Raw genomic sequence first — 24837 nt, forward strand, 5'->3', positions numbered from 1 at the left:
TGCTAAACTCGTCGGGCAGATCTGGTTTCATCCATAGATTAGTGATGACGCAGCTGATGACACAAGGAGTGGCTGAGTTGTAAACAAACTTCTTTTCAGGGCACAGCTATTTGAAAACGTTTATTTTTTTCAAGGCTATGTAGAAAAAGGCAGGTAGGGACACAACAGAATAGCAAACAATTATAAAACTTTTATTTAGTACAAAACATCGACAATTTATACACAGCCTGTCAAGAAAAAGGTTCATAATCCGTAGAGCAATTCTCTACAAAGGCAGAAATGTGCACTCTTGCTATGGATTTAACTGTTTATACATGAGGATGCATAGGAGAAGAATAACCTACATCCCTTCATTTCAAATGATGATAAATATGTTCCCCAAGGCTTCATCAGGTTAAACTGGACTTAACTTCAAGGAGAATGCTACCCATTGTAAAAATGTACGTTGTTCCTCTGCTCCAGGACAGTTATCAATACTTGAGGACATCCATCACCTCTTTACTTATGTAAGAAACTGGAGAACTATCCTTTGAATTTGTGATGTCACTGGGATGTAAAATCTGGCACACTGCCCACAGACAATGACTTTGTTGACCCACAAGATTTTTGTGCGAGTTCTTGCACCCAACTGAGGTTTAAAATTCTAGTTCACGCCTGTTAGCAATGCTAGAATATAAAGTTCATTTGGCTTCATCTTATGGCTCCATAAAGTCAGCGCCCCATTCATTGTCTATGGAGCAGCCCCTGATTTTACACTGCAGTGACATCAAATTCAAGGTTTTTCTCTGGTGGTGCAAGTTCACAAACACCGAACTGTCCTGGGGCACAGAAATAACATATGCGAATTCAAAAATGGGTGCATGCAAGGTACATGTGTTGGCTTGTTGTGAATATCTGAGTCCATGTCAGTGTTTCAGGCATATCAGCACATGTGGACAGTGGTGTCGTCTATCCAGCAAAAGGGTTTGCGTGAAGGGTCACATCCTTTATCCGAGTTTCAGTCAAAGGCCGGAATGTCTTTTCGTTGACAGGCAGCTTCTCCAGTTCATCCAGGGTTTCCAAGCCATCTATGATCCTACATGGAAGAGAGGGAAATATTATTTGACAATCTAAAACTGTCATGTGGGGAAAATTAGGGGTTGACTTTATGCCTGAATCAGAAACAGCCTACTAATACACTAAAACCTTATTAAAACGGCACAATAACTATTGGGTACAGGATGGATTATCTTAATAATAATAACAATAAAAAGAAGATGAAAAAGAAATGTTTAAATTCTCTCCCTAACTGGCTGTCCAGACAGCTGAAACAACTCTGCATCTCTCTCTCTCTCTCTCACACACACACCCATTTACTGGTATACAGGTTGCGTACTTTCCAAACACTGTGTACTTCATATCCAAATGGGGCTGCTTGGCATACGTGAAGAAAAATTGGGAGCCATTTGTGTTGGGGCCGTTGTTTGCCATTGAGACCACTCCTCTCACATTATGCTGAAAAATGAGAGAAAGAATAAGAACACAACAGGGACAAAGTTCAAAACAGACCCCAGATCAAAGCTGAGGTAAAACCTAGATAGAGGAGGTACTCACTTTTAAGTGTTCGCTGTACTCATCTTCAAATTTGCGACCCCATATACTTGTTCCTCCTTTACCAGTACCTAGATCATTTAATCAAGGACAGAGGAAAAAAATAAACAGGACATGAATTTAACCACACTGTGCTAGAGATGTAGAAGTATTGAACTGGTGAAAGAAAACAGCCCCATACCTGTAGGGTCTCCAGTTTGAACCATGAAGCCTTTAATGTTTCGGTGGAAGATGGAACCATTGTAAAACCCACTGGCACACAAGGCAAGGAAGTTCTGTCAATTAAAAACCTGACATGTTACAAGGTGCCACAATGTCATTAAGGAAAACATGCTAAAGGCTCTAGACCGAATGATCACACAGGGTGTCTGCAAGTTTCAACATGTCAAATTTAAGACTTAATAATGCCAGTTAGAACGATCTAGACGACTATTTTTACTGAAATAACCATTGAAATGAAAACTGTGGACCTATTAGGATATTGGTCTCCACGCCTGGGCTGATTTCTCACCTTCAAGAAACTGCAGTATTTTGAAGACCTCTAAAACTGAAAACTAAGAATTATATTATGCATAACTATATACAAAACCTTTGAGTTTAGATAATGATTTGCTAGCCATTTTAGGACTTTTTCAGGTCCTGTCAGTTCCCTCAGTTTTGCCCAGTTAACGTTAACTCACCTCACATGCTCTCGGTGTGCGCTCACAAAACAACTCGATTTTAAGGTCTCCGAGATCTGTGTGAAGAGTAACAGCCTGGAAAAGGAGCAAAAAATATCTTAACCGTTACGTTAACTAGAGCCAAGAGACACAAGACTGGCCATTCATTCGCTGTTAGCTGCCTAATCTAACGTTACGTTACCTAGCTAACGACTAGCAAACTTAAGCAAATTAAAGTTAGCAAAGGGAAGCTAGCTGATTGGCTCCAAGCTAAATTAGCCCCTTAAATCATAACGTTACATCATAACTTATTGAGTTGTTAGTTAATTTCATGTGGAGACAGCTATTTACAGGTAATTTATACAATCAAAATTTAAGTTACCATTTTCCAGTCGTTTTTTTGCGGCTTGTGTATCAGTGTGTCAGAGAAATATGTCCGTCTAGGTACAGCTACCCAGCGCTCCATGGTTCCGTCACAGAAACTTACAAGTCATTGGAATGTGACACGCATGGCAAAATTAATTTAATCGAAATCTACTTTTGTCGCTGTTACACTGTACAGACCATAGGGCTGTTTATATTATAATAACTGGTCCTGTATAGCCCAATGGCAATAACACTGCCACAGTTAGGGGTTTGATGCCCACTGGGGTCACCCAAGCTGAACTTGGATACACTCATGTACTGTAAGATTTTAAATACAGGCTTTAAATACAGGCTGGGGCAACAAGGTGACCAAGTGCAGTGATTCTCAACCTTTTTCATATCAAGGACCCCTAGTTTAGTCCACATTACAGCCATGGACCCCCGATTGATGAGATTTTGTCTCTCGGACCCAAATCTGAGAATATCTTTATTGTTAGATATGATCTTGTCCAGAATTCCAAGACTATCTGTATTGTAGGTAGAGAGATAACAGTGAAAATATTATCAAAATAGTCTACATTTCTTCTACATTCTCTGATTGTGTTAACTTCTTGTGAATTAAATAATGGTGAAGTTTAACAATTCATCTATTTGCTGGGGATCCCCTGGAACTCCCTCGAGGACCCCTGGTGGTCCCCGGACCCCACGTTGGGAACCACTGACCTAGTGGTTAGAGAGACTGTCTCCTTGTTAAGTCATATGTAATATAGCACCTGGGCAGTCTGTAGAGACTTTGTTGCGAACTGACTCCACAATATCCAGACACCAACTCAACAGAGACCGAGACATATTTGGCCAAAATCAAGTTTATTATTTTGCACCTCTAATTAAGGGTGTACAGGAGAGGATGAGACACATGTTCAAACAGATTGTTCCTGTCACTTCATTCATGTCATCTCAACAAAATACTGTTGCACTGTTGATTTCCTTTTTATGCCCACAATGAAATGCTGAAATACTTTTTTGGCAAACAAACACTGAATCTAACCAACGTTTTTACACCAACTATGATGGGAAACGGGTTGGGAAACCTTTCAATAACTCTGAAGAAGATGAAAACATTGTAACTTTGGGAGGACAAAGAACAAAGAAGGATATCCAGGGATGAGGAAGCCCTAACATGCACACATGCATGCGCATAAGAGAGCGCAACACACACACACACACACACACACACACACACACACACAGACACTCTCTCTTCATCTGTGCTAGACACATTGAAGATAATATAACACTTCTGAAACAATACAGCTCAATTAATGGTTACCAATGAAAACATTAAATTAAGATTAAATCAAGTGGTTTCTTCAAAAACACATATTTCTTTTCAAACCAGCAGTCATTAAATACATCAATAAAACTAGAAAAGAATGTATAGAAATGCATATAAAAATATGTGTTGTTACCACAACTGTTTAAATTAATAAAAATACAGGTTGTAATAAAAAATAGGCAATTAAAGCAAAAAAAAAAAAAAAAAAAAAAACGAAAAAAGAGAAGAGTGCTAGCTGGTTTCCTGAGAAAGTTTTGATGTACTGTCATTATACTAATAGCTGTCAAACTGAAGAAATCTGAAACGGGAGCTCAAAATGCCAAAAAATGAGAGCAGTCCTCATTTAAATTCTTAAAAAAAAACAAAAAAAAACTTTGTCTCCCTTTTACTACTTATGCACATAACACCAGAGACAACACTTTTCCAAACAAGAATGCCTCTATATAACACCTTGAATTAAAAAAAATAAAAGAAATGGAATTAACGACTATCAAAACAATAAAAAAAAAATCAACTATTTACGAATACCACTCACTAGCACCCTGCACACCAGCTGTACTTGTTGACCATTCACTTGCAGCGTATAGGGCATACGCCAACAACACAAACTATACACTTGACATACGTTTTTCTGATGTCAGTCTTATTTAATTAGAATAGATGAAGTTGATTGTCAATCTGTGGTGTATTGCTGAAGAGTTCTGCATTTCATTGTAACTACTGATGCTCCGATTGCGACTTTAACAAACCCAAAGACCAATATTCATTTTTCTTTCCACCATTAGGAAATAATTTAATACTGATCTACTGGATCTACTGATACCATTTTTTATATTCAACATATATGCAGGCAAGTTGTAGTGCTGTTTGAACAAAAAAACAATTAAAGGCTTGGCTTCAATAAAGTTTGAGAAAGTACATGTAAATCTTGTATTAGTATTGTATTAGTAAGTTCTTTGTTAGTTGACACAATGCATCACCTGGTGGCTAAAAGTTGACGCAACGGCTCAAATTCAAAATCAAAGTTGCACCGATGGAGTGGGCTTATCCCTGATAACAGAGTGAATATCTTGTGGTTGGCGGTCAATCAGTTGAAGCTTCCCAAACCATAGGAAAAGATACAAGACACCATACCAGTTGGATATCATTTTCTTGCATTTACCAAAATCTAACTGTCCTCTCACTGAAGACTAAGAGGTACTATAGTGCAAAAAGCATTCTCAAGGACCAAAAAGGTCTCACTGTTACTTGAGTAAAATGAATGTGTCAAACAGAATGCCCATGCACATGAGAAAACTATATCATCACTATTTTACTTTTACAGAGTTTAAATAAAGGCAATATTGCACAATATAACATTTAGTTAAACAGTTGCTAAAATAAATGTACATAGCTTAATGTCAGCCACTATTCCTATGCATTTTCAACTCAGTTATATTGCTACGGTCCAAGTTTTATTTGCACTGCCACAGTTAAGTTCAATATGTGATTTGTTTTTCTCAGGATAAGCACAGAATCCTCTTATGCATGTTGTTCTGAGTGTCCTGTGTCAGAGCCATGCATTGACCTTGCATCCAGAAGTCCACAGATTTAGCATCGTGCTTACTGTGTCAAAACACAAGTCCCAACAAGCCACACTCCGCCAAAAAGTATTCAACTTTTCTCTACAAATTAACGAGTTTTGAGGCCAGAGAAAACTAATAAGCATTGATAAGAGGGATTGAATATTTGCTAGTGATTAATGGTTTGAGATAAGTTTACTAGCAAGGTGACTGTATGCAGCACAAAAAAACCCTTTCAACTAAAATAACCAATATGGACTAGTGCAACTGCAATAATTCCAATAGTAATCCAATTGCAATAATTCAACTATTAGTTCATTTTCTAACACTAATGGTTGAGAAATTAATGAATAACCAAACCCATAATGCTTCTCATTTTTGTCCCAACTGTGCAGCTGCTAGTAGTGCACAACAACACTGGTTCAACTGAATTAAGTTAAGGCAAATTTCCAAAACAGCAGTTCTTATGTTCTTTCAAAGTGACCTGAAACCCATGGCTTTTTTTCAATAACACACACATCTCCCCATCTGAACAATGAACTTGTAGGAATTTCATTTTCTTTTCTAAAAAGTGGAATGTTGTTTCTCCATATAAGCCTATTGAACTAAAAAAAAAAAAAAAAAAAAAGGAAAATGGAGTTTCAGAAATGGCAATTTTCAGCCTTATTGCATTGTCATTTATAGGTGAGAAAAAAATACTTGCATTTTGTTCAAGTTAAATTACATATTCAATCCACTTAAATCAGTCTAATAAGCAGCGACTTGGATAATGCTTTTAAAGTAAAAGATGGCTGTAACATCAGTTCACAAGCAACAGCATCTACATTGAACATTGCACATTATTTTGACTAATGAAGTTCAGCCAGATTCAAATAAGAGAATAACTGCCCTATCAAGGCGTAAATACCCATCCTATTCATCCCACCATATTATTCAAGATTACGCACCATAAGACCAGGCTCTTGGAAAAAAAAAAAATGTGATGGAGTGTCCATTCTTTTACTTGCCGTTTTTCAGATAGTGGCTCTCAACTATCATGGCACAAAAGAAGAGAGTGACTAGTTTCTAGCAGCTACTTCATACCACCATATCAAGGGTAATTTACCAATGTACTGAGTAAGCATGTATGTCTGAATGGGGTAAAACAGCCTAACTTGTCTGTGACCTGTGTCAGTTTGTTTCACACCAATCACCAGCATTTTCAGGCTGCATTTTGACGTTAATAGTGTTATCCTATATAAATATTTCATTTGAAAACTCATTTATAACAGGCACACAACTCATTTCATTCAATTCTCACCTTTTTCTTTACAAAACCATCTTTTTTTTTTTTTTTTTTTCAAAAATTGTTTATTTTGTTCTGTGCACTTCATTGGAAAAACCAATAGAAAAGTGAATGCAGTACGGTCATGCAATTTGATCTAGCTCAAATCCCATTGAAGAGAATGCTGGCCGTTAGGGTTGGGTATCGTTAAGATTTTATCGATACCAATACTCCACTGATGTAATGAGTGTGACTGTAAGGTAGTGATCATGCAATGTTTGTCCACTGAGTAGTATTCAGTAGAAGGGAGGACTCGCTTATACACACTCTCGCACACAAAGATAAACACTCACCTAACTGCCTGACTGCTTTCCCTCAAGATCAAGGTCAAAGCCACTTTACATCTCTCCCTGAAGAAGGGCTGTCCCTCGACCTCGCTGCGTCACTGCAATGTTCCTGCTAGAAAGCGCCATAACGCTCGGCGTTAACGGAAACGCCTGCGAAGTTATGTGCGAACGAATTACAATGAATTAGACCGTTAAGAACCGATACAGGTACCGGGTTAGCTTATCAGTAGTTTGGTTTCCGATCAATCAGGAACCGGTGCCTAATTGGCACGGGTTCTCGATACCCAACCCTACTGGCCGTGCACTGCAGTAGGAATATTGACTACTTCAAGAAGCCGTCTGGGACTGTCGGGGCGTTCTTCCTGCGCCCGAGCCCAGTGGACGAGTAACTGTTTTAACACACAACCGCAGTATGTTTAGGCCTGCTCTTTCTCAACCTTCCACAATTGCTCCTTGACCTCCGTGGGCAAGGTGTTGAAGAGGTCCTCCTCCACCACAAGACCAGTTCTCTTCAGCTGTCTGCACTCGCCTAGCTCCACCGGCAGACACTCCAGATGGTTGCCCCTCAGCTCTAGCTGGGTCAGCCCGGTCAGCTCTCCAAAGCGTGAGGGCAGAGACTGCAGGCAATTGTTCCCCAGGTTCAGAGTGTGAAGCTTCTTGCACTGGAACAGCTCATTCGGCAGGGTCTCAATCTTTATTTCGGAATGGGTGGGTGGGGGGTTGGAGGTGGTTGTTGTGGTGGGAGAGGGGTTGGGAGACATTAAGATTCTCAGCTTCAAAACATTGCAGCACCAAACAAATTGTTGCATATAAACCACAAATTATTCAATCTTAAATATACAATCAACTAGAAATATCATAAAAGGCATAGGCTTACAAATTACAGTAGGTTTATGGGTCCCTGTGCTTTCTTTAAAAGAACAATGATAATGTGTTATTTGCCAAAATCCTAGTTTGGTAGTGGAAAAACAGTGAATATAAAAGTACTCACTCCGTTGGCTGTCACTGCCAGGTACTGGAGATTCTGGAGGAAACCGATGTCTGTCGGGATATAGGTTAGGTTGTTATGGCTCAGGTCCAGGAAGCGCAGCTTGCGGCAGTAGAACAACTGGCTGGGGATCTTCTCAATCTTGTTCCTGTTCAGGTACAGCCTCTCCAGGTTGGTCAGCGTGCCGATCTGGATGGGAATGTAGGCAATTTGGTTGTACCAGAGCTTAAGGCAGACCAGCCGGTGAAGGTGCTGGAAGCTGATGATCTCTTCAATGGTCTTCAGGTTGTTGTCCTTCAGATCGATCTCCTGCAGGTTGTGCAAGCTGAAGATTGAGTGCGGGATGCGCTCTAGATCACAGCGAATGAGCTCCAATTCAGTCATGTTCACCATCTTCTTCAGGCTGTTGAGCACCATCAGCTTGGTGCCTTCATTATTGATGGAGAGCTTCTGGAGGTGCATGCCCACGTCAGTCACCACCTGAGGTAGCTTGGTGAGATTGCTCTTCAGACGAAGAACTTTGAGCCTCTTGAGCTCCCGGAGCCCATCGATGACAATGTAGCGGTTGTTCTCAGCACTTAGGTTCCCTGTCAGGTGGAGCTCGCTCAGGTTTTTCAAGCTGTAGATCCATAAGGGAATCTCTTTGATGTCAGTGAACTTGATGTGCAGAGACTTTAAGTTCTCACGCAAAAAAGCCAATGCCGGAGCTTCAATTTTGGCTGGCGTATGGTAGAGCCACATCTCCCGCAGGTTGGCCAGCTGGGCAATAATCGGGGGGATTGTGATATCAGGGATAAGCTCCAGTTTTAGGACCTCCAGCTCAATCAGTTCAAAAACTGTGTCCGGGATGCCGCTCAGCATAAAAAGGTGCAGCTCTAGCTTCTCCTGGGAGTTCTTGGTAATCCTCTGCCTCAGCTTGTCCAGTGTCCACTCGTTGTTGAGGTTGAGCTGCCTCAGCTTATTCTCACTTACTTCTGAGAGGAACACAGCAAAGCGTTTGGAATACAGAGGGTCGTATTGATCTATCATGTGCAACATGAATGCAAAGTCATTCTTCACGTCAGGTATGTCGCTGTAGCTACTCTCTTCCCGTATTGACTCAAAGGAGTACTTCTTCAGAGAGCGTCGCAGCATCCAGCAAAGGGTGTACATGCAGATCAAACCATACACCCCTACCAAGCTAATGTAAAAGCAGGCCAAGATTTTAAAAAGTGTAGCCAATGGATGAGCACAGCGGTACATGCTGTAACCAGTAAGACTTTCTATATCTACCTTACAGTCAACACTGAATTGAATATTGTGCACATAATACCCTGTATAGCAGATTATCAAAATAAATTTGATGACTTTGATGATAGTCTGGCGAATGTACAGTCTGTACACAATGTCTCCTTCTTCCACATGTATGCGGAACTTCTTCACTTTTTCAAACAGAGCTTTTGCCTGTTCACCCTCTTTCTTGTCCAAAACCCCCGTTTCTGTTCTATCTACAATGCCCTGCTCAAGGCGCAACTTTGTCCTTTGGAGCATAGGAACACTAGCTTCAACATCCTCACTGATAACAGACTCCTTGTGGTCCATTGAGCCGTTCATTTTCATGGGTTTTGGATCACTCTCCTCCACCACTGTCTCAGACAGTGCTCTGGTGGTCCAGGGGGAGTCAAAGCATTTGAGCAGGATGGAGACAAAGTGCTCTAGTTTAGAACTAGTCCGAGGGAACTTAAACCAAAAGTTGCTGCAAGCTAGGAAAATGAGGGTGTGGAGTAATACTAGGTAGGGGAAGTACTTGGCAAACCAGTGCAGTCTGTTCTCATAGCACACAGCATCCACGTAGTTGTACTGGTGCCGGTCCAGGTCGTACTGGATCCCTTTGGGCTCCAAAACCAGTGAAGCTGAGAGGGTGGCATTGAAGTACCTCCTGCAGGTCTGATTGACCACCCATTTGCAGGGCAGGCAGATCATCTTGTCCTGGGTGACCTGCAGCGTCCCCCCAAACACAGAGATCATAAGCATAACAATGGAGATGTAGTCGGTGAACACATCCCACCATGGCTTCAGGATGCGGTACGCTGGCTGTGTGTCTACAAAGTACCGCAGCTCCGTGATGGGGATCATGGTTTACCTAGTAAGAAAGAGTGGAGGACATAATCATTATCTGGTAGAGTGATACACTGTCATATAACCTGATCAAAATCAAAACATCACAGCTCTGGCATTCTACAAATAGGAAAAAGCTATTTTCCCTCAATGCCTGAATAGCCTTTACGAGCACCACTGCCCACTACAAAGCTGACAAATCAATACTACAATGCTAGCTAACAAGGTCATGCATCAGAACATTTCAGATGGTTAATTTGAAGTTTGCCAGCAATAATGAAATAGAGCCTCCCACTTGTTGTGACACAGAATTTCTGATTGACTTCACTGGGTGGGCTACCATGTTATTGATTTTACCATTGTTTAACAGGTACAATGAATCTTGCTCCGATGGGGTGTCAGTATTGGACAGCGTTCCTATTGTCATGGCAAACAAACTATCCATAAAGAACAAAGTCAATTTGTCTGTATTATAATCCAGTCTTTTCAAGAATTAATAGGTGAATAGATGAAGAATTAATGGGTGGTCCAACTAGAAAATCACAGACATCACACAATGAGATAGTTGGCCTAGGAACGGATACAGGCTCAAAGACTTAAAAAGTAAATAAATACATAAACAGAACAATTGTTGCCATCCAAACAAAACCATTTGAGATTGGGGTCGTCAGAGAGAGCCTATAAGAAAATCTATAAACCTGATTTTCAGGCGTGAGACAGCCTAATCAGGAATAATTTGTTTATGTATCCAACCTAAAACATCTACACTGGGCACACAGGCAGCAGGATGCAGTTGCCTAAATTTACTACTCAAAGTTGTTAGCCCACAATATAAACAAAACTGAAAAAGTAGACATGAATAACACAATTTGAACAGTGTATATGGGTAGTTAAAAGTTTTCCTATTGCACGTGAATATTGTTCTACTTACAAATCAGGAGTAAAGCACAATAACTTCATATATAAACCGCAGTCAAGACATACACAATTACTCCTTTGCTGCTACTGTACATCAGTGCAAGATAAAACCCTCCAAAATCAACCTCCAGCCTTGCGTGACTGTGACACACCCAGCATGTAAGCTACAGAAGTCACTCTTCTAAAGAAGATGTTCCGTTTTGGCTTGTTCAGCCCAAACAACGCAGCGGCCAGAGGAGCCACCTTGCTCCCCTGCTCTCTATTCTTAGCCATTTCCGTTAATAATACCCAGAGTATTGTCTGTGGGGGCCTTGAGAAGCACCTCCCTCGACCTTCAGGAGGAGATCCTGTTTACCTTACAGGAGCTGCTGTCTCCAACCAGTGTCTCTCTGGAATACTCTCCCGTCACCTTTTGCACCCCCCCCGCGCCCGCCCACCCACCCACCACCACCTAATCTCTCACACACACACACACACACATACAGACGCACACAGACACACACACACAAACAGAGACACAATAAGGAGCTGGCATTCATCACAGCTTGTTCTCTGTTACGAGAACTGACTTTTTCCTGTGGAGGCAAGGAGTCCGACGCCTAGTCTGACCCTTGGCCTACTATTAAATATTACCCATATTTAGACTATCCCAACTTAAGAACAATTTTTGCACACATTAGCAACTGTTCTAATGCAGCAGCATGTCTACTTTTTGGTCAGATTGGGTAGATTATCTAGCTGCAGCCTGTATGTAAACAGTGTAAAACTTAAAATACTCACCAGTTTGGAGGTGTTATCTATGTTCCAGTGCCTGATGCTGTCCCTGGTGGACATTCCACTCTCTGTGGATCCAAAAATCTTCATGGGCCCTTGCCTCTCTCATCGCCATGGGGTTGAGTGGGAGATCTGAAAAATACACGGGGAAATTAAAATGTGGTTTCAGCAGTTTTTTTTTGTTATGCTCGGTGGTGACACACTCAGGTACGCCTAGGTTACTAGGACAGCAGTAAATGCCAACGGAAGCACATGTTGTTGAAACAATAGTGAATTTCTTAGTGTCATTAAATTTTTAACCCAAGTTGTCTTTTTAAATCCAACATTTGACGATGGACAATATGCAGCTTTATTTGATTCCGCAATTAGCGACGAAGAGTACAGGATCTTACTGTGTTGGTGTCATGCACATAAGTTAGCTGGCTGTGCGGACTATCAAGCAGACACCGCTAGGTAACGTTAACGTTAGCTTGGGGCGTCTTTGTCAGCTGGCTAGGTAACTGAGCTATTTTCGACGCTAATATTTACCAAGTTATCTGCTGCTAGCTCACGCTGGGTGACAAATTTCCCCATAATCAATTGCACGTCATGTTACTCGCGTTATCTATGATAATATATTGTCGTATGATAGCCAGTTGACAGCTAGCTAGTTAGCAGCACTGACCAGCTAGGCTAGCGTTAGCTAGTAAGCTAGCTACACATTAGCAACCCCCGGCTTTTCAGTCCCCTGAACTTTGCACACTGACAAACGCTGAGATTAATATTACAAGGGTACATAACATTAATACAAATTAGCCAAGTCGTCCAACTCACTGCGTTAGGTAGGCTGTGATCAAAACCGACGTTACATCAATATCAATACTTGTTAACAAATTTTGTTTGCTGTAGCTAGCAGCTGACTGGCTAGCTGTTGTTGACGACTTTCCAGTAGCTCTGGGTCACCGCCAAGACGATTGGTGGCGCCGTGACGATGCGCCTCGTTTAACCAACGTAGAGGAAGAATCATCCTTTTCCTCCTCCTGTTCTTCTTCTTCTTGTTTTACGGCGGTTGGCATCCAGTTTATTGACACCTTCTCCTGTTCATGTTAGAGGAGGAATATCTTATGTTTTGATTGAGTCTACGACACAAAACTCGTGTTTTCCTGTTCAATATGCTGTCATTGAACAGTTTGCGGAGTATTTGCACATCACGGGGTTTGCCTTCAAACTGGTTGATGACGAACCGACAATGCTTATCTAAAGCTGTTACATATGCAACAAAATGCAACTCTACCCCCTTCTCCAAGGAGGACATGAGGCACAGCAAAGTGAACTTCAGACGGGGGAGAGAGGTAATCTACAAGACTGGTGTCAATTCATTAAGGAATTACTGTACGGCCCAAGTAAAACTGAACTGTTGGAACTGCCAGCAAGCTCTTGACAAAGCACCTGCATTCTTCTGCATGTCTTGCAAAGTAGTCCAACCCCCAGATGAGGGGGTATCACACTTCCAGATCATGGATTGGTGAGCGAGATCTGGTATTTCCCTAATATATTGTTGTTTGTTCAGTATCTCTTATGTACAGCAATACCTTACATGTATGAATTGACTATAAAGCTAGCTCCATTTAATGTATACCATTGGTTGCTTATCTTGACAGTGACCGCTCATTCACGCTGGACCCACAGAAGCTGCAGAGAAGATACCTGCAGCTCCAGCGGTTACTGCATCCAGACAACTTCAGCCAGAAAACTGTGGTATGGAGAGCTTTCTGCTGCTGAGGAGGATGTGAATAGGGATCGGTTGAGTAAGAGGCTGTAATGTCTACCAGTACTGGTGTGTGATACAGGACATTGTGTCTGAGCCTTTGGGTTATCAGCATGGTTTGATAACCCATTATGTACCTGACATACATAATAGACACTGAGGAATCTGATGTACCTAGGACCTCTTTGTACCAAAAGATTGTTTTGGCCACTATATATTCAGTTATCAAGCACATTTATTAATTCTGAGATCAATCCCGGGCCATTACACAGTAAAATATATACTACTACTACTACTACTATTACTACTGCTGGTTATGCTGCCACTAATACTGCCATTACTAATAATAATTAATAAAAAAATAAATAAACATACTGTAAAATAAGTTCAAAAATTCCTAAAAGAAAATATAAAACATATAATAAAAAGAACACGCAGTAAAAACACAGAATTGTAGTGTTGTTTAGAATGAGCTATCTGTACAGTACTTTATATACAGTATAGCGCTGTGAAGGTTAGTGACCATTGGAATAGTACACAAGTATCCAGTATATAAAGTTTAACAACTGAAAACATGAGAGAGCATTGATAACGAAAAAGAGAGACAGACAAACTGAGTGTTAAATAGGTTTAAATACAGTGGAATCGTATGAGTGGAGTATTAAAAAGTAACATTATTTAAAAAGTATAAGTAGGATGACAAAGTTGTGTACAAGCATTAAGTCGGCCCAAAGGAAAAATAGAAGTTTTTGTGTAAAGTATGTAAGAGTAGTTAACAAGTAAACAAGCAGTGACTACAATAAAATTTTCCTTGACAAATATGAAAAGTGTCACAACTATGCTGCAAAGGAACTAATGGAGTTGAAAACACAGCTGTTGTCTGCAACACGTGTTGACTCCCCGTGTATTTCATAACTCCTGCTAAAGTGGATTTATAGTGTCATCAGCCCGCTCCACTTGAAGAGCACTGAAGAGTGAAATAAGCGCTTACATGTCCCAAAGAATCTGTGTAGTTCAAAGCTGAAAGCAAGTTTTTAGCTTAAAGTATGATAAAGAAATTCGCTGACAAAGTTTGGGGAGAGGATGAATATTAAGTATGAAGAACTAAAGTGTGATGCTTTGCAACCATGCTAAAAACATGAACAGTATCAAAACTATACCCAAAAGCAACTAATCGAGTTACATATACTACGGATGTTTATGAAGTACGTTGACTTGCATGTATTTGACAGCTTCTGCTAGAGTCGATTGGCATCATCCCCCTCCACTGAAGTTCATAAGAACATTTTACCATTCATGTTTATGTGAAAATGTTTACCTATAATAAGTAAAATATCTTAAAGATGCACGCTGCAAATCCACATGTTGGCGGCTCCAAATGGCAGTGTAACATGACGTCAGTAAACTGCACACAGCACGCTCATGTTTACCAACCAGGCCGCTCTGTGATGCTTTATACCAAAGGAGACCAAAGGGATGAGAGAGGAAAAGATCTAATGTTGGTGAGTCCAGTTTTCTCTGGACGGGGCGCTGCTCACTGCAGTTTAGGAGACAGTTTGTATTTCTCTTGCTCTTAAATTTCGATTCATCACTTAATGTGGGTGGAGAAGTGTCCATGCCCAACACCAGAACTTCATTTAGACAAATAGGGCGAATCTACAGGGAGGATGAGACGCTCTTCTCTATTGCAGCCCCACTTTGTGATATAGGCTGATAAGACAGGTGTATTTCTACGTAAAATTATTTCTTAGTGCAGCTTTAAAAAGTATAGATAAGAATGGCGTGACGTTTCAAATAGGCCATACCCACAAAGTGCGGTACAAGTGATGTGCCCCACTCTATCTCTATGGGCAAAACAAAAAATCAACACTTTCTGTGGTTGCTTTTTCTGTGTTCTGATAATTTATGAATGGTGTAAATAATTTATCATGACCTTTTCACAGTTATCAGAGAACTGCATTATCATTAAAATGTTTTTGTTTTTTTCCGGAAATCACAAAATGCTAACAAGCTAGCAAACTTCCGTTCAAGAGAGGAGCCATATTATCATTTTGAGACTTCAAGAAAAAAAACATTTTAGTGATCATGCTGTTGTTTGACAACCATGAAAAGGTAACGTCAAATTATTTACACCATATACATTTCACATAAATGATTAGAACACAGAAAAAGCAACCACAGAAAATGTTGATTTCTTGTTTTGCTCATAGAAATTGAATAGGGTTTTGCACTTTGCACAGGTGTCCTTTTTGCTGCGTCATCGTCATTCTTATGTATAGAGTGTTGCAGAAAGAAACAATAGCAGACTTGTCCCAAAGAATCTGCACAAAGTTGGAAGAGATTATAGGTTATTTTATGTGGAAGTAAATGGTTGACAAAGTGTAAGTGAATAAGCAGCATGAGTACAAGGAAGAACGGAAGTGTGTTGCATCGCACATAATTAATTCTGTACACTCAGGTGGAAAAGCACAACAAAGAATGGTGTCATGACGTGATATGAAAGGCAAACTCAAATTCAGCAGGATGAAAGAAAGGAGCGGTAGCCTAAATGGTTTCCTCCCCCACAACCTGTCCAATATTATACTGACTCTGTTTTATTTATCAGCACCTCTGGCCATTTTTCTTAATTAGACATCTTCTAGCCTCGGGGGTCTTCATCATATATAAAAAACTCATTACTTATACAAGGCTACAAGGCAGTCACCTACTGCATTGCTTGTTATTACAGAAACAGCTCTACACGACGGGCCCATGGGCCACAGCTTGAGACTATTGATTTTCACAAGAGCTGACAGACCTGACAGCCACAAAATGTACTCGATCTGCCAACCATTTCCAAGATATTTTCCCGTTCCTCCCCACCTCGTTTCCCCACATCTACCGTGTCAAACTTACACCTGCATCCCTTGAAGGGTCCCAGACGGCTCCACTACTAAAGAGTGGCTGTATCTGTCACACGCATAATTATCAATGTAAGATTTGGCAGCGTGCAAATTGAGTCACGTTTCACGTATAGATTGGGATGGCGAGGTGTGAGATAACTCTGACGTAATTCTGTTTACTCAACGTTTGTGGCAGTTTGATAAGTGTGAATATTTGTTTTCCAAAGGTATATGCACAGTATACTGGCCAATAAAATGCTGATAATATGGATTTTTCTTTATGAATGGATATGGATTGAACTTGCTGTCATTAGTGGTACGGTAAACAGAATCTCCCTTTGCAGAAAGAACAGGAGTATTCAGAAAACCAGTCGGCTCTTGTCAACAAAGCGTACGAGACTCTGCTCAAGCCTTTGAGTCGTGGTCTTTACATGGTGAGTTTGAAGTCCCTGACTCAATGTATAATGTGCCATTTATTTCCATAGCTGTAAGCTCTTTCTTTTTTGATCACTTGTTTTGGAGAAGTATTCTCACCATCTCTAATACAAGAGTAGCGAAATGTATTTAAAGGTGTAGGTCAGCTTGGTGAACTGGCATCGTATGTTTCAGCTGGAGCTGGAGGGGATGCATATAGAAGAGGACGCGGGCTCTGGGGCTGATGCAGAGTTTCTAATGGAGCTGATGGAGATCAATGAAGCTCTTGATGAAGCACAGACCCCAGAAGAAGCCAATAAGATCGGCCAAAACACAAAAGGTAAAAGACTACAGCAGTTCAGTTTTTTGAGTGAAATTCCGGTTTGATTTGATTAGAATCTTTATCATAAAGTAGTACAGGCGCACAAGAAACTGCACCCGGTGAATGGGTGCTGACACATTAGAAGACAGTTGTACAATTGACACATTAGGTGCAGGACAAAACAGGAGCTCACATAGTGCAGATAAGATGAGCTGTATGGCATGAACACACAGCAGGTAAACATTCAGAGCTGCTTAAGAATGATTCCAGTGCAGCAGAACGGGCATAATTGGTAACGGTTGAAGTGAAAAGCACAGCAAGGTTTATAAATAGCAAAAGATCCATAAATGACGAAAACAATGCACATGTATCTATGTGTTTGTGTCTGCCATTTTGTAAACAGAACAAATACATTGTACCCATGTGCTGGATGGCACGCACATCAAACTCACCCTGTGTTAACACTATAGGCGTCTTTGATTTTTCTTTTTTTTTCATGTCAAATCAAGCAATTACGCTCTCGGAGGCAGGTGTGCTTTTGAGGTTCTGGAAAAAAACCATGCACCATATGTGCTACGGCTTGTTAACAGCATGCAGAACTGTAACTTTTCTCCCTCTTACTTGCAGTGAAGCTGACAGACTTGACGGAGCAAATAGACGCTGCCCTTCGTAAAGGTATTATACCCAGACATTGCATTGAAAATTTTGCTTCTCCTCCCACTCATTTTTTGTTTTTAATCTATTGTGAAGCTTTCCTTCAAGTCGCTGAGTGAGTCATTTGATTGAACTTCCTTTTGCACTCTTCTGCTTTTTTTGTCTTTTTTTTTTTTTATCAGGAGAGCTTCAAGCCGCCAAAGCACTGCTTGCCCAAATGAAATACTTTGCAAACATTCAAGAGAAAGTGAAGGAAAAACTTTCTCAGCTCATGTGAAGTTTTCTTCCCCTTTGTCGCACTTTTTGATATTTTTAGCCAGTTGAAAAACTTCTACAGAAGCTATAATACATTTTATTGTACATTTTCCCTGTGCTTATTTCCATTTAAAGTCACAAATAAAGAATACACTATTTTACCTGCAATGGATAATCGATGATTTAATTAAAGGTTATTTGTACTTAACTGGCTACATTATGATGAAAAAAATGTATAGATGTTATGTGTGTAATTGGATGCAGATCTCCCTTGAAACACAAGTTTCACAGGCTTAATCATATCCACTTAGACCTAATGCATCATTAAATATGGCAGAGATCTGTAATTGCCTCTGATTAAAATGCTGCTCAGAGTGTTTATATGATTATCCTGCCTATCAGTTCAGCATTGTGTCATGTGGGGCTCACACAGACGCAGGACCTTCCTTCAGTTCCTCAGGTTACCTTTAGGTGGAGACATAACACCTTGACAACACAGCATGAAGAAGAGCAGTACATATTGTACCAACTAGATTTGAAACCAGAAGGAAATCCTTTATTGAAGTAGACAACCTTTTGAATTATTAATGTTATCTGTATATGTAGCATTAATGCTATGATAATCAGGACGACTCCACTGAATGAAGATTAGTCGTAGAGCCAAAGATCTGTGATCCTTGTAATTTCTGGCTCATGAATAAGATGTACATTGACAAACCCTGCAGCATATTGATTGTTGCATCACAATGTAAATTCCTCCACCTTCCTCATTTAATTACCATAGACAACACCATAGAGGAATACTCTAATTACCTGTTTACAGTTCAAGATTAACTAAGGGTAACTGTGCTTCCGGCCATAATGGCTCCTTCTCTGTATTGACCGGCCCAGGAGATCAGGCTATGACCTCAAATCTCTTCTAAAAACTTTTCAGACTTAGGCTACTTTTCCTTTAAAATACTTGATTTTACACTGTCCATAAATGTTTTATCCCTTCTCCCTCTTATATGTTGACTGGAGTTTTTTATTCCATGTATTTTGTTTTATGTCTTTTATTTCTATCCCAGCGGTCTTCTGTGAAGCACTTTGTAACTCTGCTATATAAATAAATTTATTGTTATTGTTAATTACTTGTGGTTATAATTGGGAAATGGAGCTAAAGTCAGATCGAGGCTCTTTATATGAGTTGATCTGATAGAAGAAAACAAAACGTCACACCACATGAAAAATTTCAAGTGATGTAAAACTAGTTTCAAAACCCAAACCCATGAAATGTCTGCATTTGTATTTATTTTCGTATGCGCCCCAGTCCACTGTAACATCCTTTTGTAACCCAGCTTGACTGGTTGTTTATTAAGTCAGACAACAATGTCGTGTCGGAGGTTTTTTCACCGTGGAGAAGCACTTTCCCTAATACTTGTGGATAGACAGTGAATTAAACAGGGCCTCTCCCACCACATGGAGACTAGCAGGCCTATTTATTATTCATGTCGTAATCGGAAGGCATCTACGGTGCCTTTAAATTAATGAGAAAATGTGATCGACCAACTCTGAGGCCACTGCTGTCTCCCAGGACCCTTTGAAATTGAGTTTGAAAGAGAGGAAAGGGGAAAAAAAACTCCTTGCAGCCAAGCAGAGAAATTGACTTGGATGGGAAAGCATGGCAAAATGAACTAGGTACATGGCGGCCACCATGCAGCTTTTAGAATAAGCTAGGTCAGCTTAGCGGGTAGGAATCAGAGCAGCAGGGAATGAGGCACAGTATTATGCTGCTCTTGGTGTGTTCGCTGAGAATAAGTGGAGTAGGTTCACCGGTTTAATTACAATGTTTTACACAGGTTACATGACCCGGCAATTAGGGTTGCCAGTTCTTATGATATGAGATTTAAAGAAACAGTTAACGTCATGAAACTAATAATCCGTGACTGTTTACATGCACTTGATAGTCTAAAATGACCCTTCCTTTGATTGATTATGAAGATAATTTCATTTCATTCATGTAGCAGAGTAGGTTCAGTTTATATTCCAGATTCCATGCAGTCTTGCATACTGCGATCATTGATTGAGTCAGTTATTAAGTGCCTGCTCCAGTCATTTCTTTTGTGTCGTACAGTTGCATTGCTTTCTTGGTATTAACATTGTTATTTAATTGTCCAACCTATCCAAAGCTGAAACTCATAGCATGAAGGGACTGAGGCTGTCAAAAATTAACAAGTCAAGGCATATTGGGCTGTGTTGCAACTTGTAAGATCATTGAAGGACAATCGTACCTGGAGTGTGGTGTCTACATGTCCAAATCCAAATGTGACAGGTATAGTGGTTTAATACAGTTTTTATCCCCATGGTACATATTTCTTAGTTTATGGTATTTTAGTTGTGGTATTTTATTTTGTTTATGGTATTTTATTGCTTCTACCGTATGTCTTACTTTGTGTTCTATGTGTTTTAAGTCATTTGCTTTCAAAGTGGTTCATTTTTAACCATTCTTGAGCTTGCCAAAGCAAATCCCAATCAACCAAATTAAGTATTGAACTTGAAATAACCCTCCATCAACGTGACTAATACTGCATGTCGTAATTGTAGTATTAATAATCTCCATATGGCCTTAATAGAAGTAACATAATTAGATTAAGGTGTTCATGACCTATGTCTTAATCATAGTATTCTCATAATCCCATTAAGATTGAAGTATAGGTGGGCGTGTGAACATAACCATTGAAACACATTTGCAGCGCTCCTGACAGGGAGCTAATTATTGGAAGAATAGTAGACTCTGTGGTTTATAATGAGAGAACAGATACGGCACCAGAGAATCACATTATAGACCTTAAACTATGGATGGAAACAGCAGGCAATAAAAGCCCTGATTGACAGAGGTCAAAACCAATGGAGGATGACTCATTGGAGCCGAACTCTTTTCTCCTCACAGCCTAGCAGCAATCTTTGTGATCCTCGCCCCTCCTCAGCTTCTGTGTGACTCAGCCACTGAGTGTCAGTCCCACCCTCCCACAGCAACCTCCAGCCTGAGTGCATGCTGTGCGTATTTGTATTTCACCAGGTAGTAATGCCATTATAATCTATCATCATGAGGATTTCATACCGCCCCTAATCTGGGTTCTTATGTTGTTTCCCCTCATCTCCTGACTAAGGCATGTCTGTGCCCCCCCATGATGCTTCAGAACTATTCCACTTTGAAAACCGTTACTCCACACGCAGACGATCTCCCCCTGATGTCTACAAATATGCTCGCTGAATTCCTGAGTTTTCGACTCTTGTCTGCTCTTTCTTTGCTCAGTTTTTCAGCGCAAACATTTTGATTTGGTTTTCAGTTTGAACCCAGTCATGACACAACTTGGTGGCACAGTCTGATTCCTTGAGACATTCTTCCACACAAAAATGTGACTTGATCTTTAGAAAGATTAAGGACACTTTGGCTGTGCACTGATGGTGACAACAATACAGCACCCGGCTTGTTCCTAATGTCTGCTAATGTGACATGATATGATACGCGTACTGATTGTAAATACAGGTAGGCGGCATAAAACAAATATTCATGCTGAAACTGTTGTTGTTATGCTTGTTATTTTTCCCTTTTGCTTTTTTTAAACATGGCCCCAAGCATTCATGCAATTTCTCCACGATTGTCTCCAATTGCTGCTGATGTGTTGCAGGAGGACTCTAGTCTTCAATTTTAGAGGGGACTTGGTTCATTAAAACTATGGGTGTGAGTGTCTCAAGCGCTTTGGTGGATTGTTTCTTCCCTTATAGAATATAGTTATAAGTCAAATCGAAACACACCACGACAATACCCCCTTTCTACTTGGCTACGTCTTTGTGTGGAGAATTCCCAGAGGTGTGAGACTCACTGCGGCAGGCAAGCAGTTCCTCTAAGCTTTTGATATGGGCCCTGCTGAGAGATTTCTGGGGAAATCTCTGCTCTCCTCAGCAATATAAAGCAAAGAGCTGTGCATTTAGACACAGCATGTTTGTGTTGGTGTGCACGGATGCGGATGTGTGTGTACACTGTGACTCAAGACCCTTGTCATATCATCAAATCCCTTTGACTTCCCCGAATGGGTAATCTGCCCACCAAAAAGCAGTTGTCAAGTAATCCCCTTATCAATTGCCTTCCCCAAAACCTCTCGTCACATGTACTCCTCCAAATGATATTGGATTTGATCCTGTGCACAGCTCCAATCAAATGTGCTTGCTGTTGTGTAGCAATTGTGACTAGCAGCCCACATCATAATCTTATATTCTGATATTTTTACTATATCGAAAAAAAAAAATCCTCTTTGGTTCTTCTGTATTCAATCACAAAGCAACCTCTGCTGTGAATTGAGGAGACGCTGCATTGCATTGGGATCAATACAGACCTGATGAAAGAAGGCAAAACGACAGGCGGTCTGCACCAATTAACTCAACTAATTCACTATAATAAGTATCGAATATCTACAATGTTGACAATATTTTGGGCTCTAAAGGCTATAATCCCCATTGCAAAGTGGGGTCCGATTTTAATTAAACATCCATGAAGCAGCAGGCTGCGGGGGGATCTGGAAGTTAAGAGGGATCTTTGGTGCTTGGTTGTCCCATTGAAACACCAGGAGATATTGCTTCAAAAGGCTCCTTTGTGGTTCTTGAGTTTGGGGAGTCTTTGAAGGAAAAGAACCAGGGGTTTTAAACAAGGTGTATGCGTGTGGAAATACAGATCAGCCTTTCACATTCAGCTGAGTTGAGTGCAATCACTACTCGCCTCTGGTGAGATCTCCTCACCTTATCTCCTCCGCTGTGCTGCAGATACTCCCCACTGCCTATCTCACAGCAATCACATTGTCCACGGTGCAGATCTGGCCTATTTGTTTCTCATCTCATCTGAATACCTTGCATAGCGTAATGCTGCGGTGCCTAATCGAGCTCTGGGTTCCACTATGACATTTTGGCTCTCAAATGGCCGAAGGCAGAGACTTTTTTACAAAGCTCTGAAAACTAACTAATCTTCTCCTTCCACTGCCTCTAGCATACACTCGTCTCCGTAAGAGAGGGAATCTAGCCGTCATCGCCACATGCAAAACTGTGTGACTCATGCGGAAGAAAGAGAGAGGAGCCTCTCATCCTGCCCTCCCTCCCTCCCGCTTTAAATGAATTGGCTGGCTGGCTAGTCGTCTTTTCACCGACACGAGACAGAACTTTCATGGTCGTCTCTCTGTAAAACTGAATTAAAACACACATTCTTTTTACAAACACCTCTAATGTCTCAGAGATGGCCGTCAGTCGGAGGGTTGCTCAGTAAACTCACCAGTTGGTGTGAATGCTAATGTGGCGTTCTCAAGCAAAAAGACATCAGCATGCCTCAGCTTACTGCAGCAGGTAGGCCAAACAGCATTCATTTTTTGGAGGGAGAGAAGGGACAACAATGATTGCATTGTGGTACAGGTACAAACCAATTTTGAGCTCTGAAAACAAAGTTCTATCATTGAGTTTTATTGCTATGCAGGAATTCAGCCAAATCCCTGCACCTGTGGCAATATATTGTGTTAGCTCACTATTGTCTATAGAGAGTCTCTCTATATTCTCTTGCATTTTCATACAGACGAGGCATTTGCAGCCACCATCACACATTAATTTGTAAGGCTTTGCTTTTCAGGTAAACAAGAAAAAAAGCCCCCACTCTGCTTTCTATCTTTGTGCTGCTGATATCTCACATAATGATGACTCTCGTTACTCCATGCATCCTACCAAGTTCAACAACAATCTAACCTTTTTCCACTGCAGCTGTTTCTATGACAACGCTAGCCCCTGCTGCAACTTTAAAGCGTGATAAACACAAAAGCCAGATAATGGATTTGATTGGTCTCTCTTTCGCTCCGTCACACTGATATCTGGGTTGATAGGGGGGTTGAGGCTAACAGGCAAAGATCAAAAGGTGATAATGTTTTAGCTCCACTCACAAATCTGCTGCAGTTGTATATTTCTAAACAGTGCGTTAGGTCTGTGACCGGAATGTCTGACTTTTTCAAGCTGTCATTTAAGAATTGGCTGTCCGTTACAACATGGACCTTTTGCGGAAAGGTCACATACTTATTCAGCTGCATTGTAATATCCGGGCGAACCTCTTTCAGTGCGTTCCAAGCAGGGGGATGAGGACCTGTCTTCCCATGTTATGAACTCATAGCCGCTTCCTTGCCTGCAGCAGGTATTGGACCCGTGTATTATAGAAAGGGTCGGAAAGAAGAAAACCTTGGGCTTTTCTCTGCCTCGCTTTCCTTATTGCATTTGACAGGACAGTGACCACATAACTCAATCCTGTCACCAGCTCAAATTGAGGCCTTTGAGAAAGTGCTGTGCCGCTGACCCTTGGGCTTCACTCAGTGCCTTTCCAGCTAAAACCTCCTGAGAATGTGTTGTCCACTTCGCAGCTGCCTCCGCTTGCAGAGTGATGCTGGGAGTGATGCTCTACTCCAGATGCTGAAAAAGTAAGTAACATGTGATGGCGCTTGGCGCGGTGATGCACAATCTTCAGTTTGAGTCTGTTGCCAATCACCAGAGCGGAGTGAAATTAATCACTCTCTGAGCTGTCAGTTGGCGTCAGCCAGGAGTCATCCATCTTTGAACCCACGTCAGTAATTTGGCAATAACGGTTCTTTTGATTAATTCCCTGC

General features: G+C 40.9%; 3 protein-coding genes across 5 annotated transcripts; 1 reads left to right on the plus strand and 2 right to left on the minus strand.

Annotated features, from left to right (window-relative positions):
* Positions 1 to 183: 183 nt before the first annotated feature.
* ppil3 (peptidylprolyl isomerase (cyclophilin)-like 3) lies at positions 184 to 2661 on the minus strand. Of its 2 annotated transcripts, none has more exons than XM_071897712.2 (6): positions 2632 to 2661; positions 2271 to 2345; positions 1772 to 1865; positions 1594 to 1661; positions 1376 to 1494; positions 184 to 1075 (listed from the first exon to the last, which is right to left on the minus strand). In XM_071897712.2, the coding sequence occupies exons 1-6, from the start codon at positions 2632 to 2634 to the stop codon at positions 949 to 951; spliced, it is 486 nt and encodes a 161-aa protein (XP_071753813.1). In that variant the 5' UTR covers positions 2635 to 2661; the 3' UTR covers positions 184 to 948. The 2 variants fall into 2 exon arrangements, with proteins under 2 accessions (XP_071753813.1, XP_071753812.1); XM_071897711.2 differs by having other exon boundaries at positions 1349 to 1494.
* Positions 2662 to 6502: 3841 nt separating this feature from the next.
* On the minus strand, positions 6503 to 13101 carry lrrc8ab (leucine rich repeat containing 8 VRAC subunit Ab). The gene is made up of 5 exons (XM_071897704.2): positions 12972 to 13101; positions 12715 to 12917; positions 11908 to 12033; positions 8116 to 10234; positions 6503 to 7816 (listed from the first exon to the last, which is right to left on the minus strand). Exons 4-5 carry the CDS (start codon positions 10225 to 10227, stop codon positions 7541 to 7543), a joined length of 2388 nt encoding a protein of 795 aa, XP_071753805.1. The 5' UTR covers positions 10228 to 10234; positions 11908 to 12033; positions 12715 to 12917; positions 12972 to 13101; the 3' UTR covers positions 6503 to 7540.
* Positions 12981 to 19238, plus strand: hscb (HscB mitochondrial iron-sulfur cluster cochaperone). 2 transcript variants are annotated; one of them, XM_071897709.2, is made up of 7 exons: positions 13030 to 13232; positions 13360 to 13405; positions 13542 to 13638; positions 16875 to 16964; positions 17140 to 17284; positions 17894 to 17941; positions 18103 to 19238. In XM_071897709.2, the coding sequence occupies exons 1-7, from the start codon at positions 13163 to 13165 to the stop codon at positions 18195 to 18197; spliced, it is 591 nt and encodes a 196-aa protein (XP_071753810.1). In that variant the 5' UTR covers positions 13030 to 13162; the 3' UTR covers positions 18198 to 19238. The 2 variants fall into 2 exon arrangements, with proteins under 2 accessions (XP_071753809.1, XP_071753810.1); XM_071897708.2 differs by having other exon boundaries at positions 12981 to 13405.
* Positions 19239 to 24837: the final 5599 nt, after the last annotated feature.

The sequence above is a fragment of the Centroberyx gerrardi genome, chromosome 8 (assembly GCF_048128805.1).
Source record: "Centroberyx gerrardi isolate f3 chromosome 8, fCenGer3.hap1.cur.20231027, whole genome shotgun sequence".
Classification (NCBI taxonomy): Eukaryota; Metazoa; Chordata; class Actinopteri; order Beryciformes; family Berycidae; genus Centroberyx; species Centroberyx gerrardi.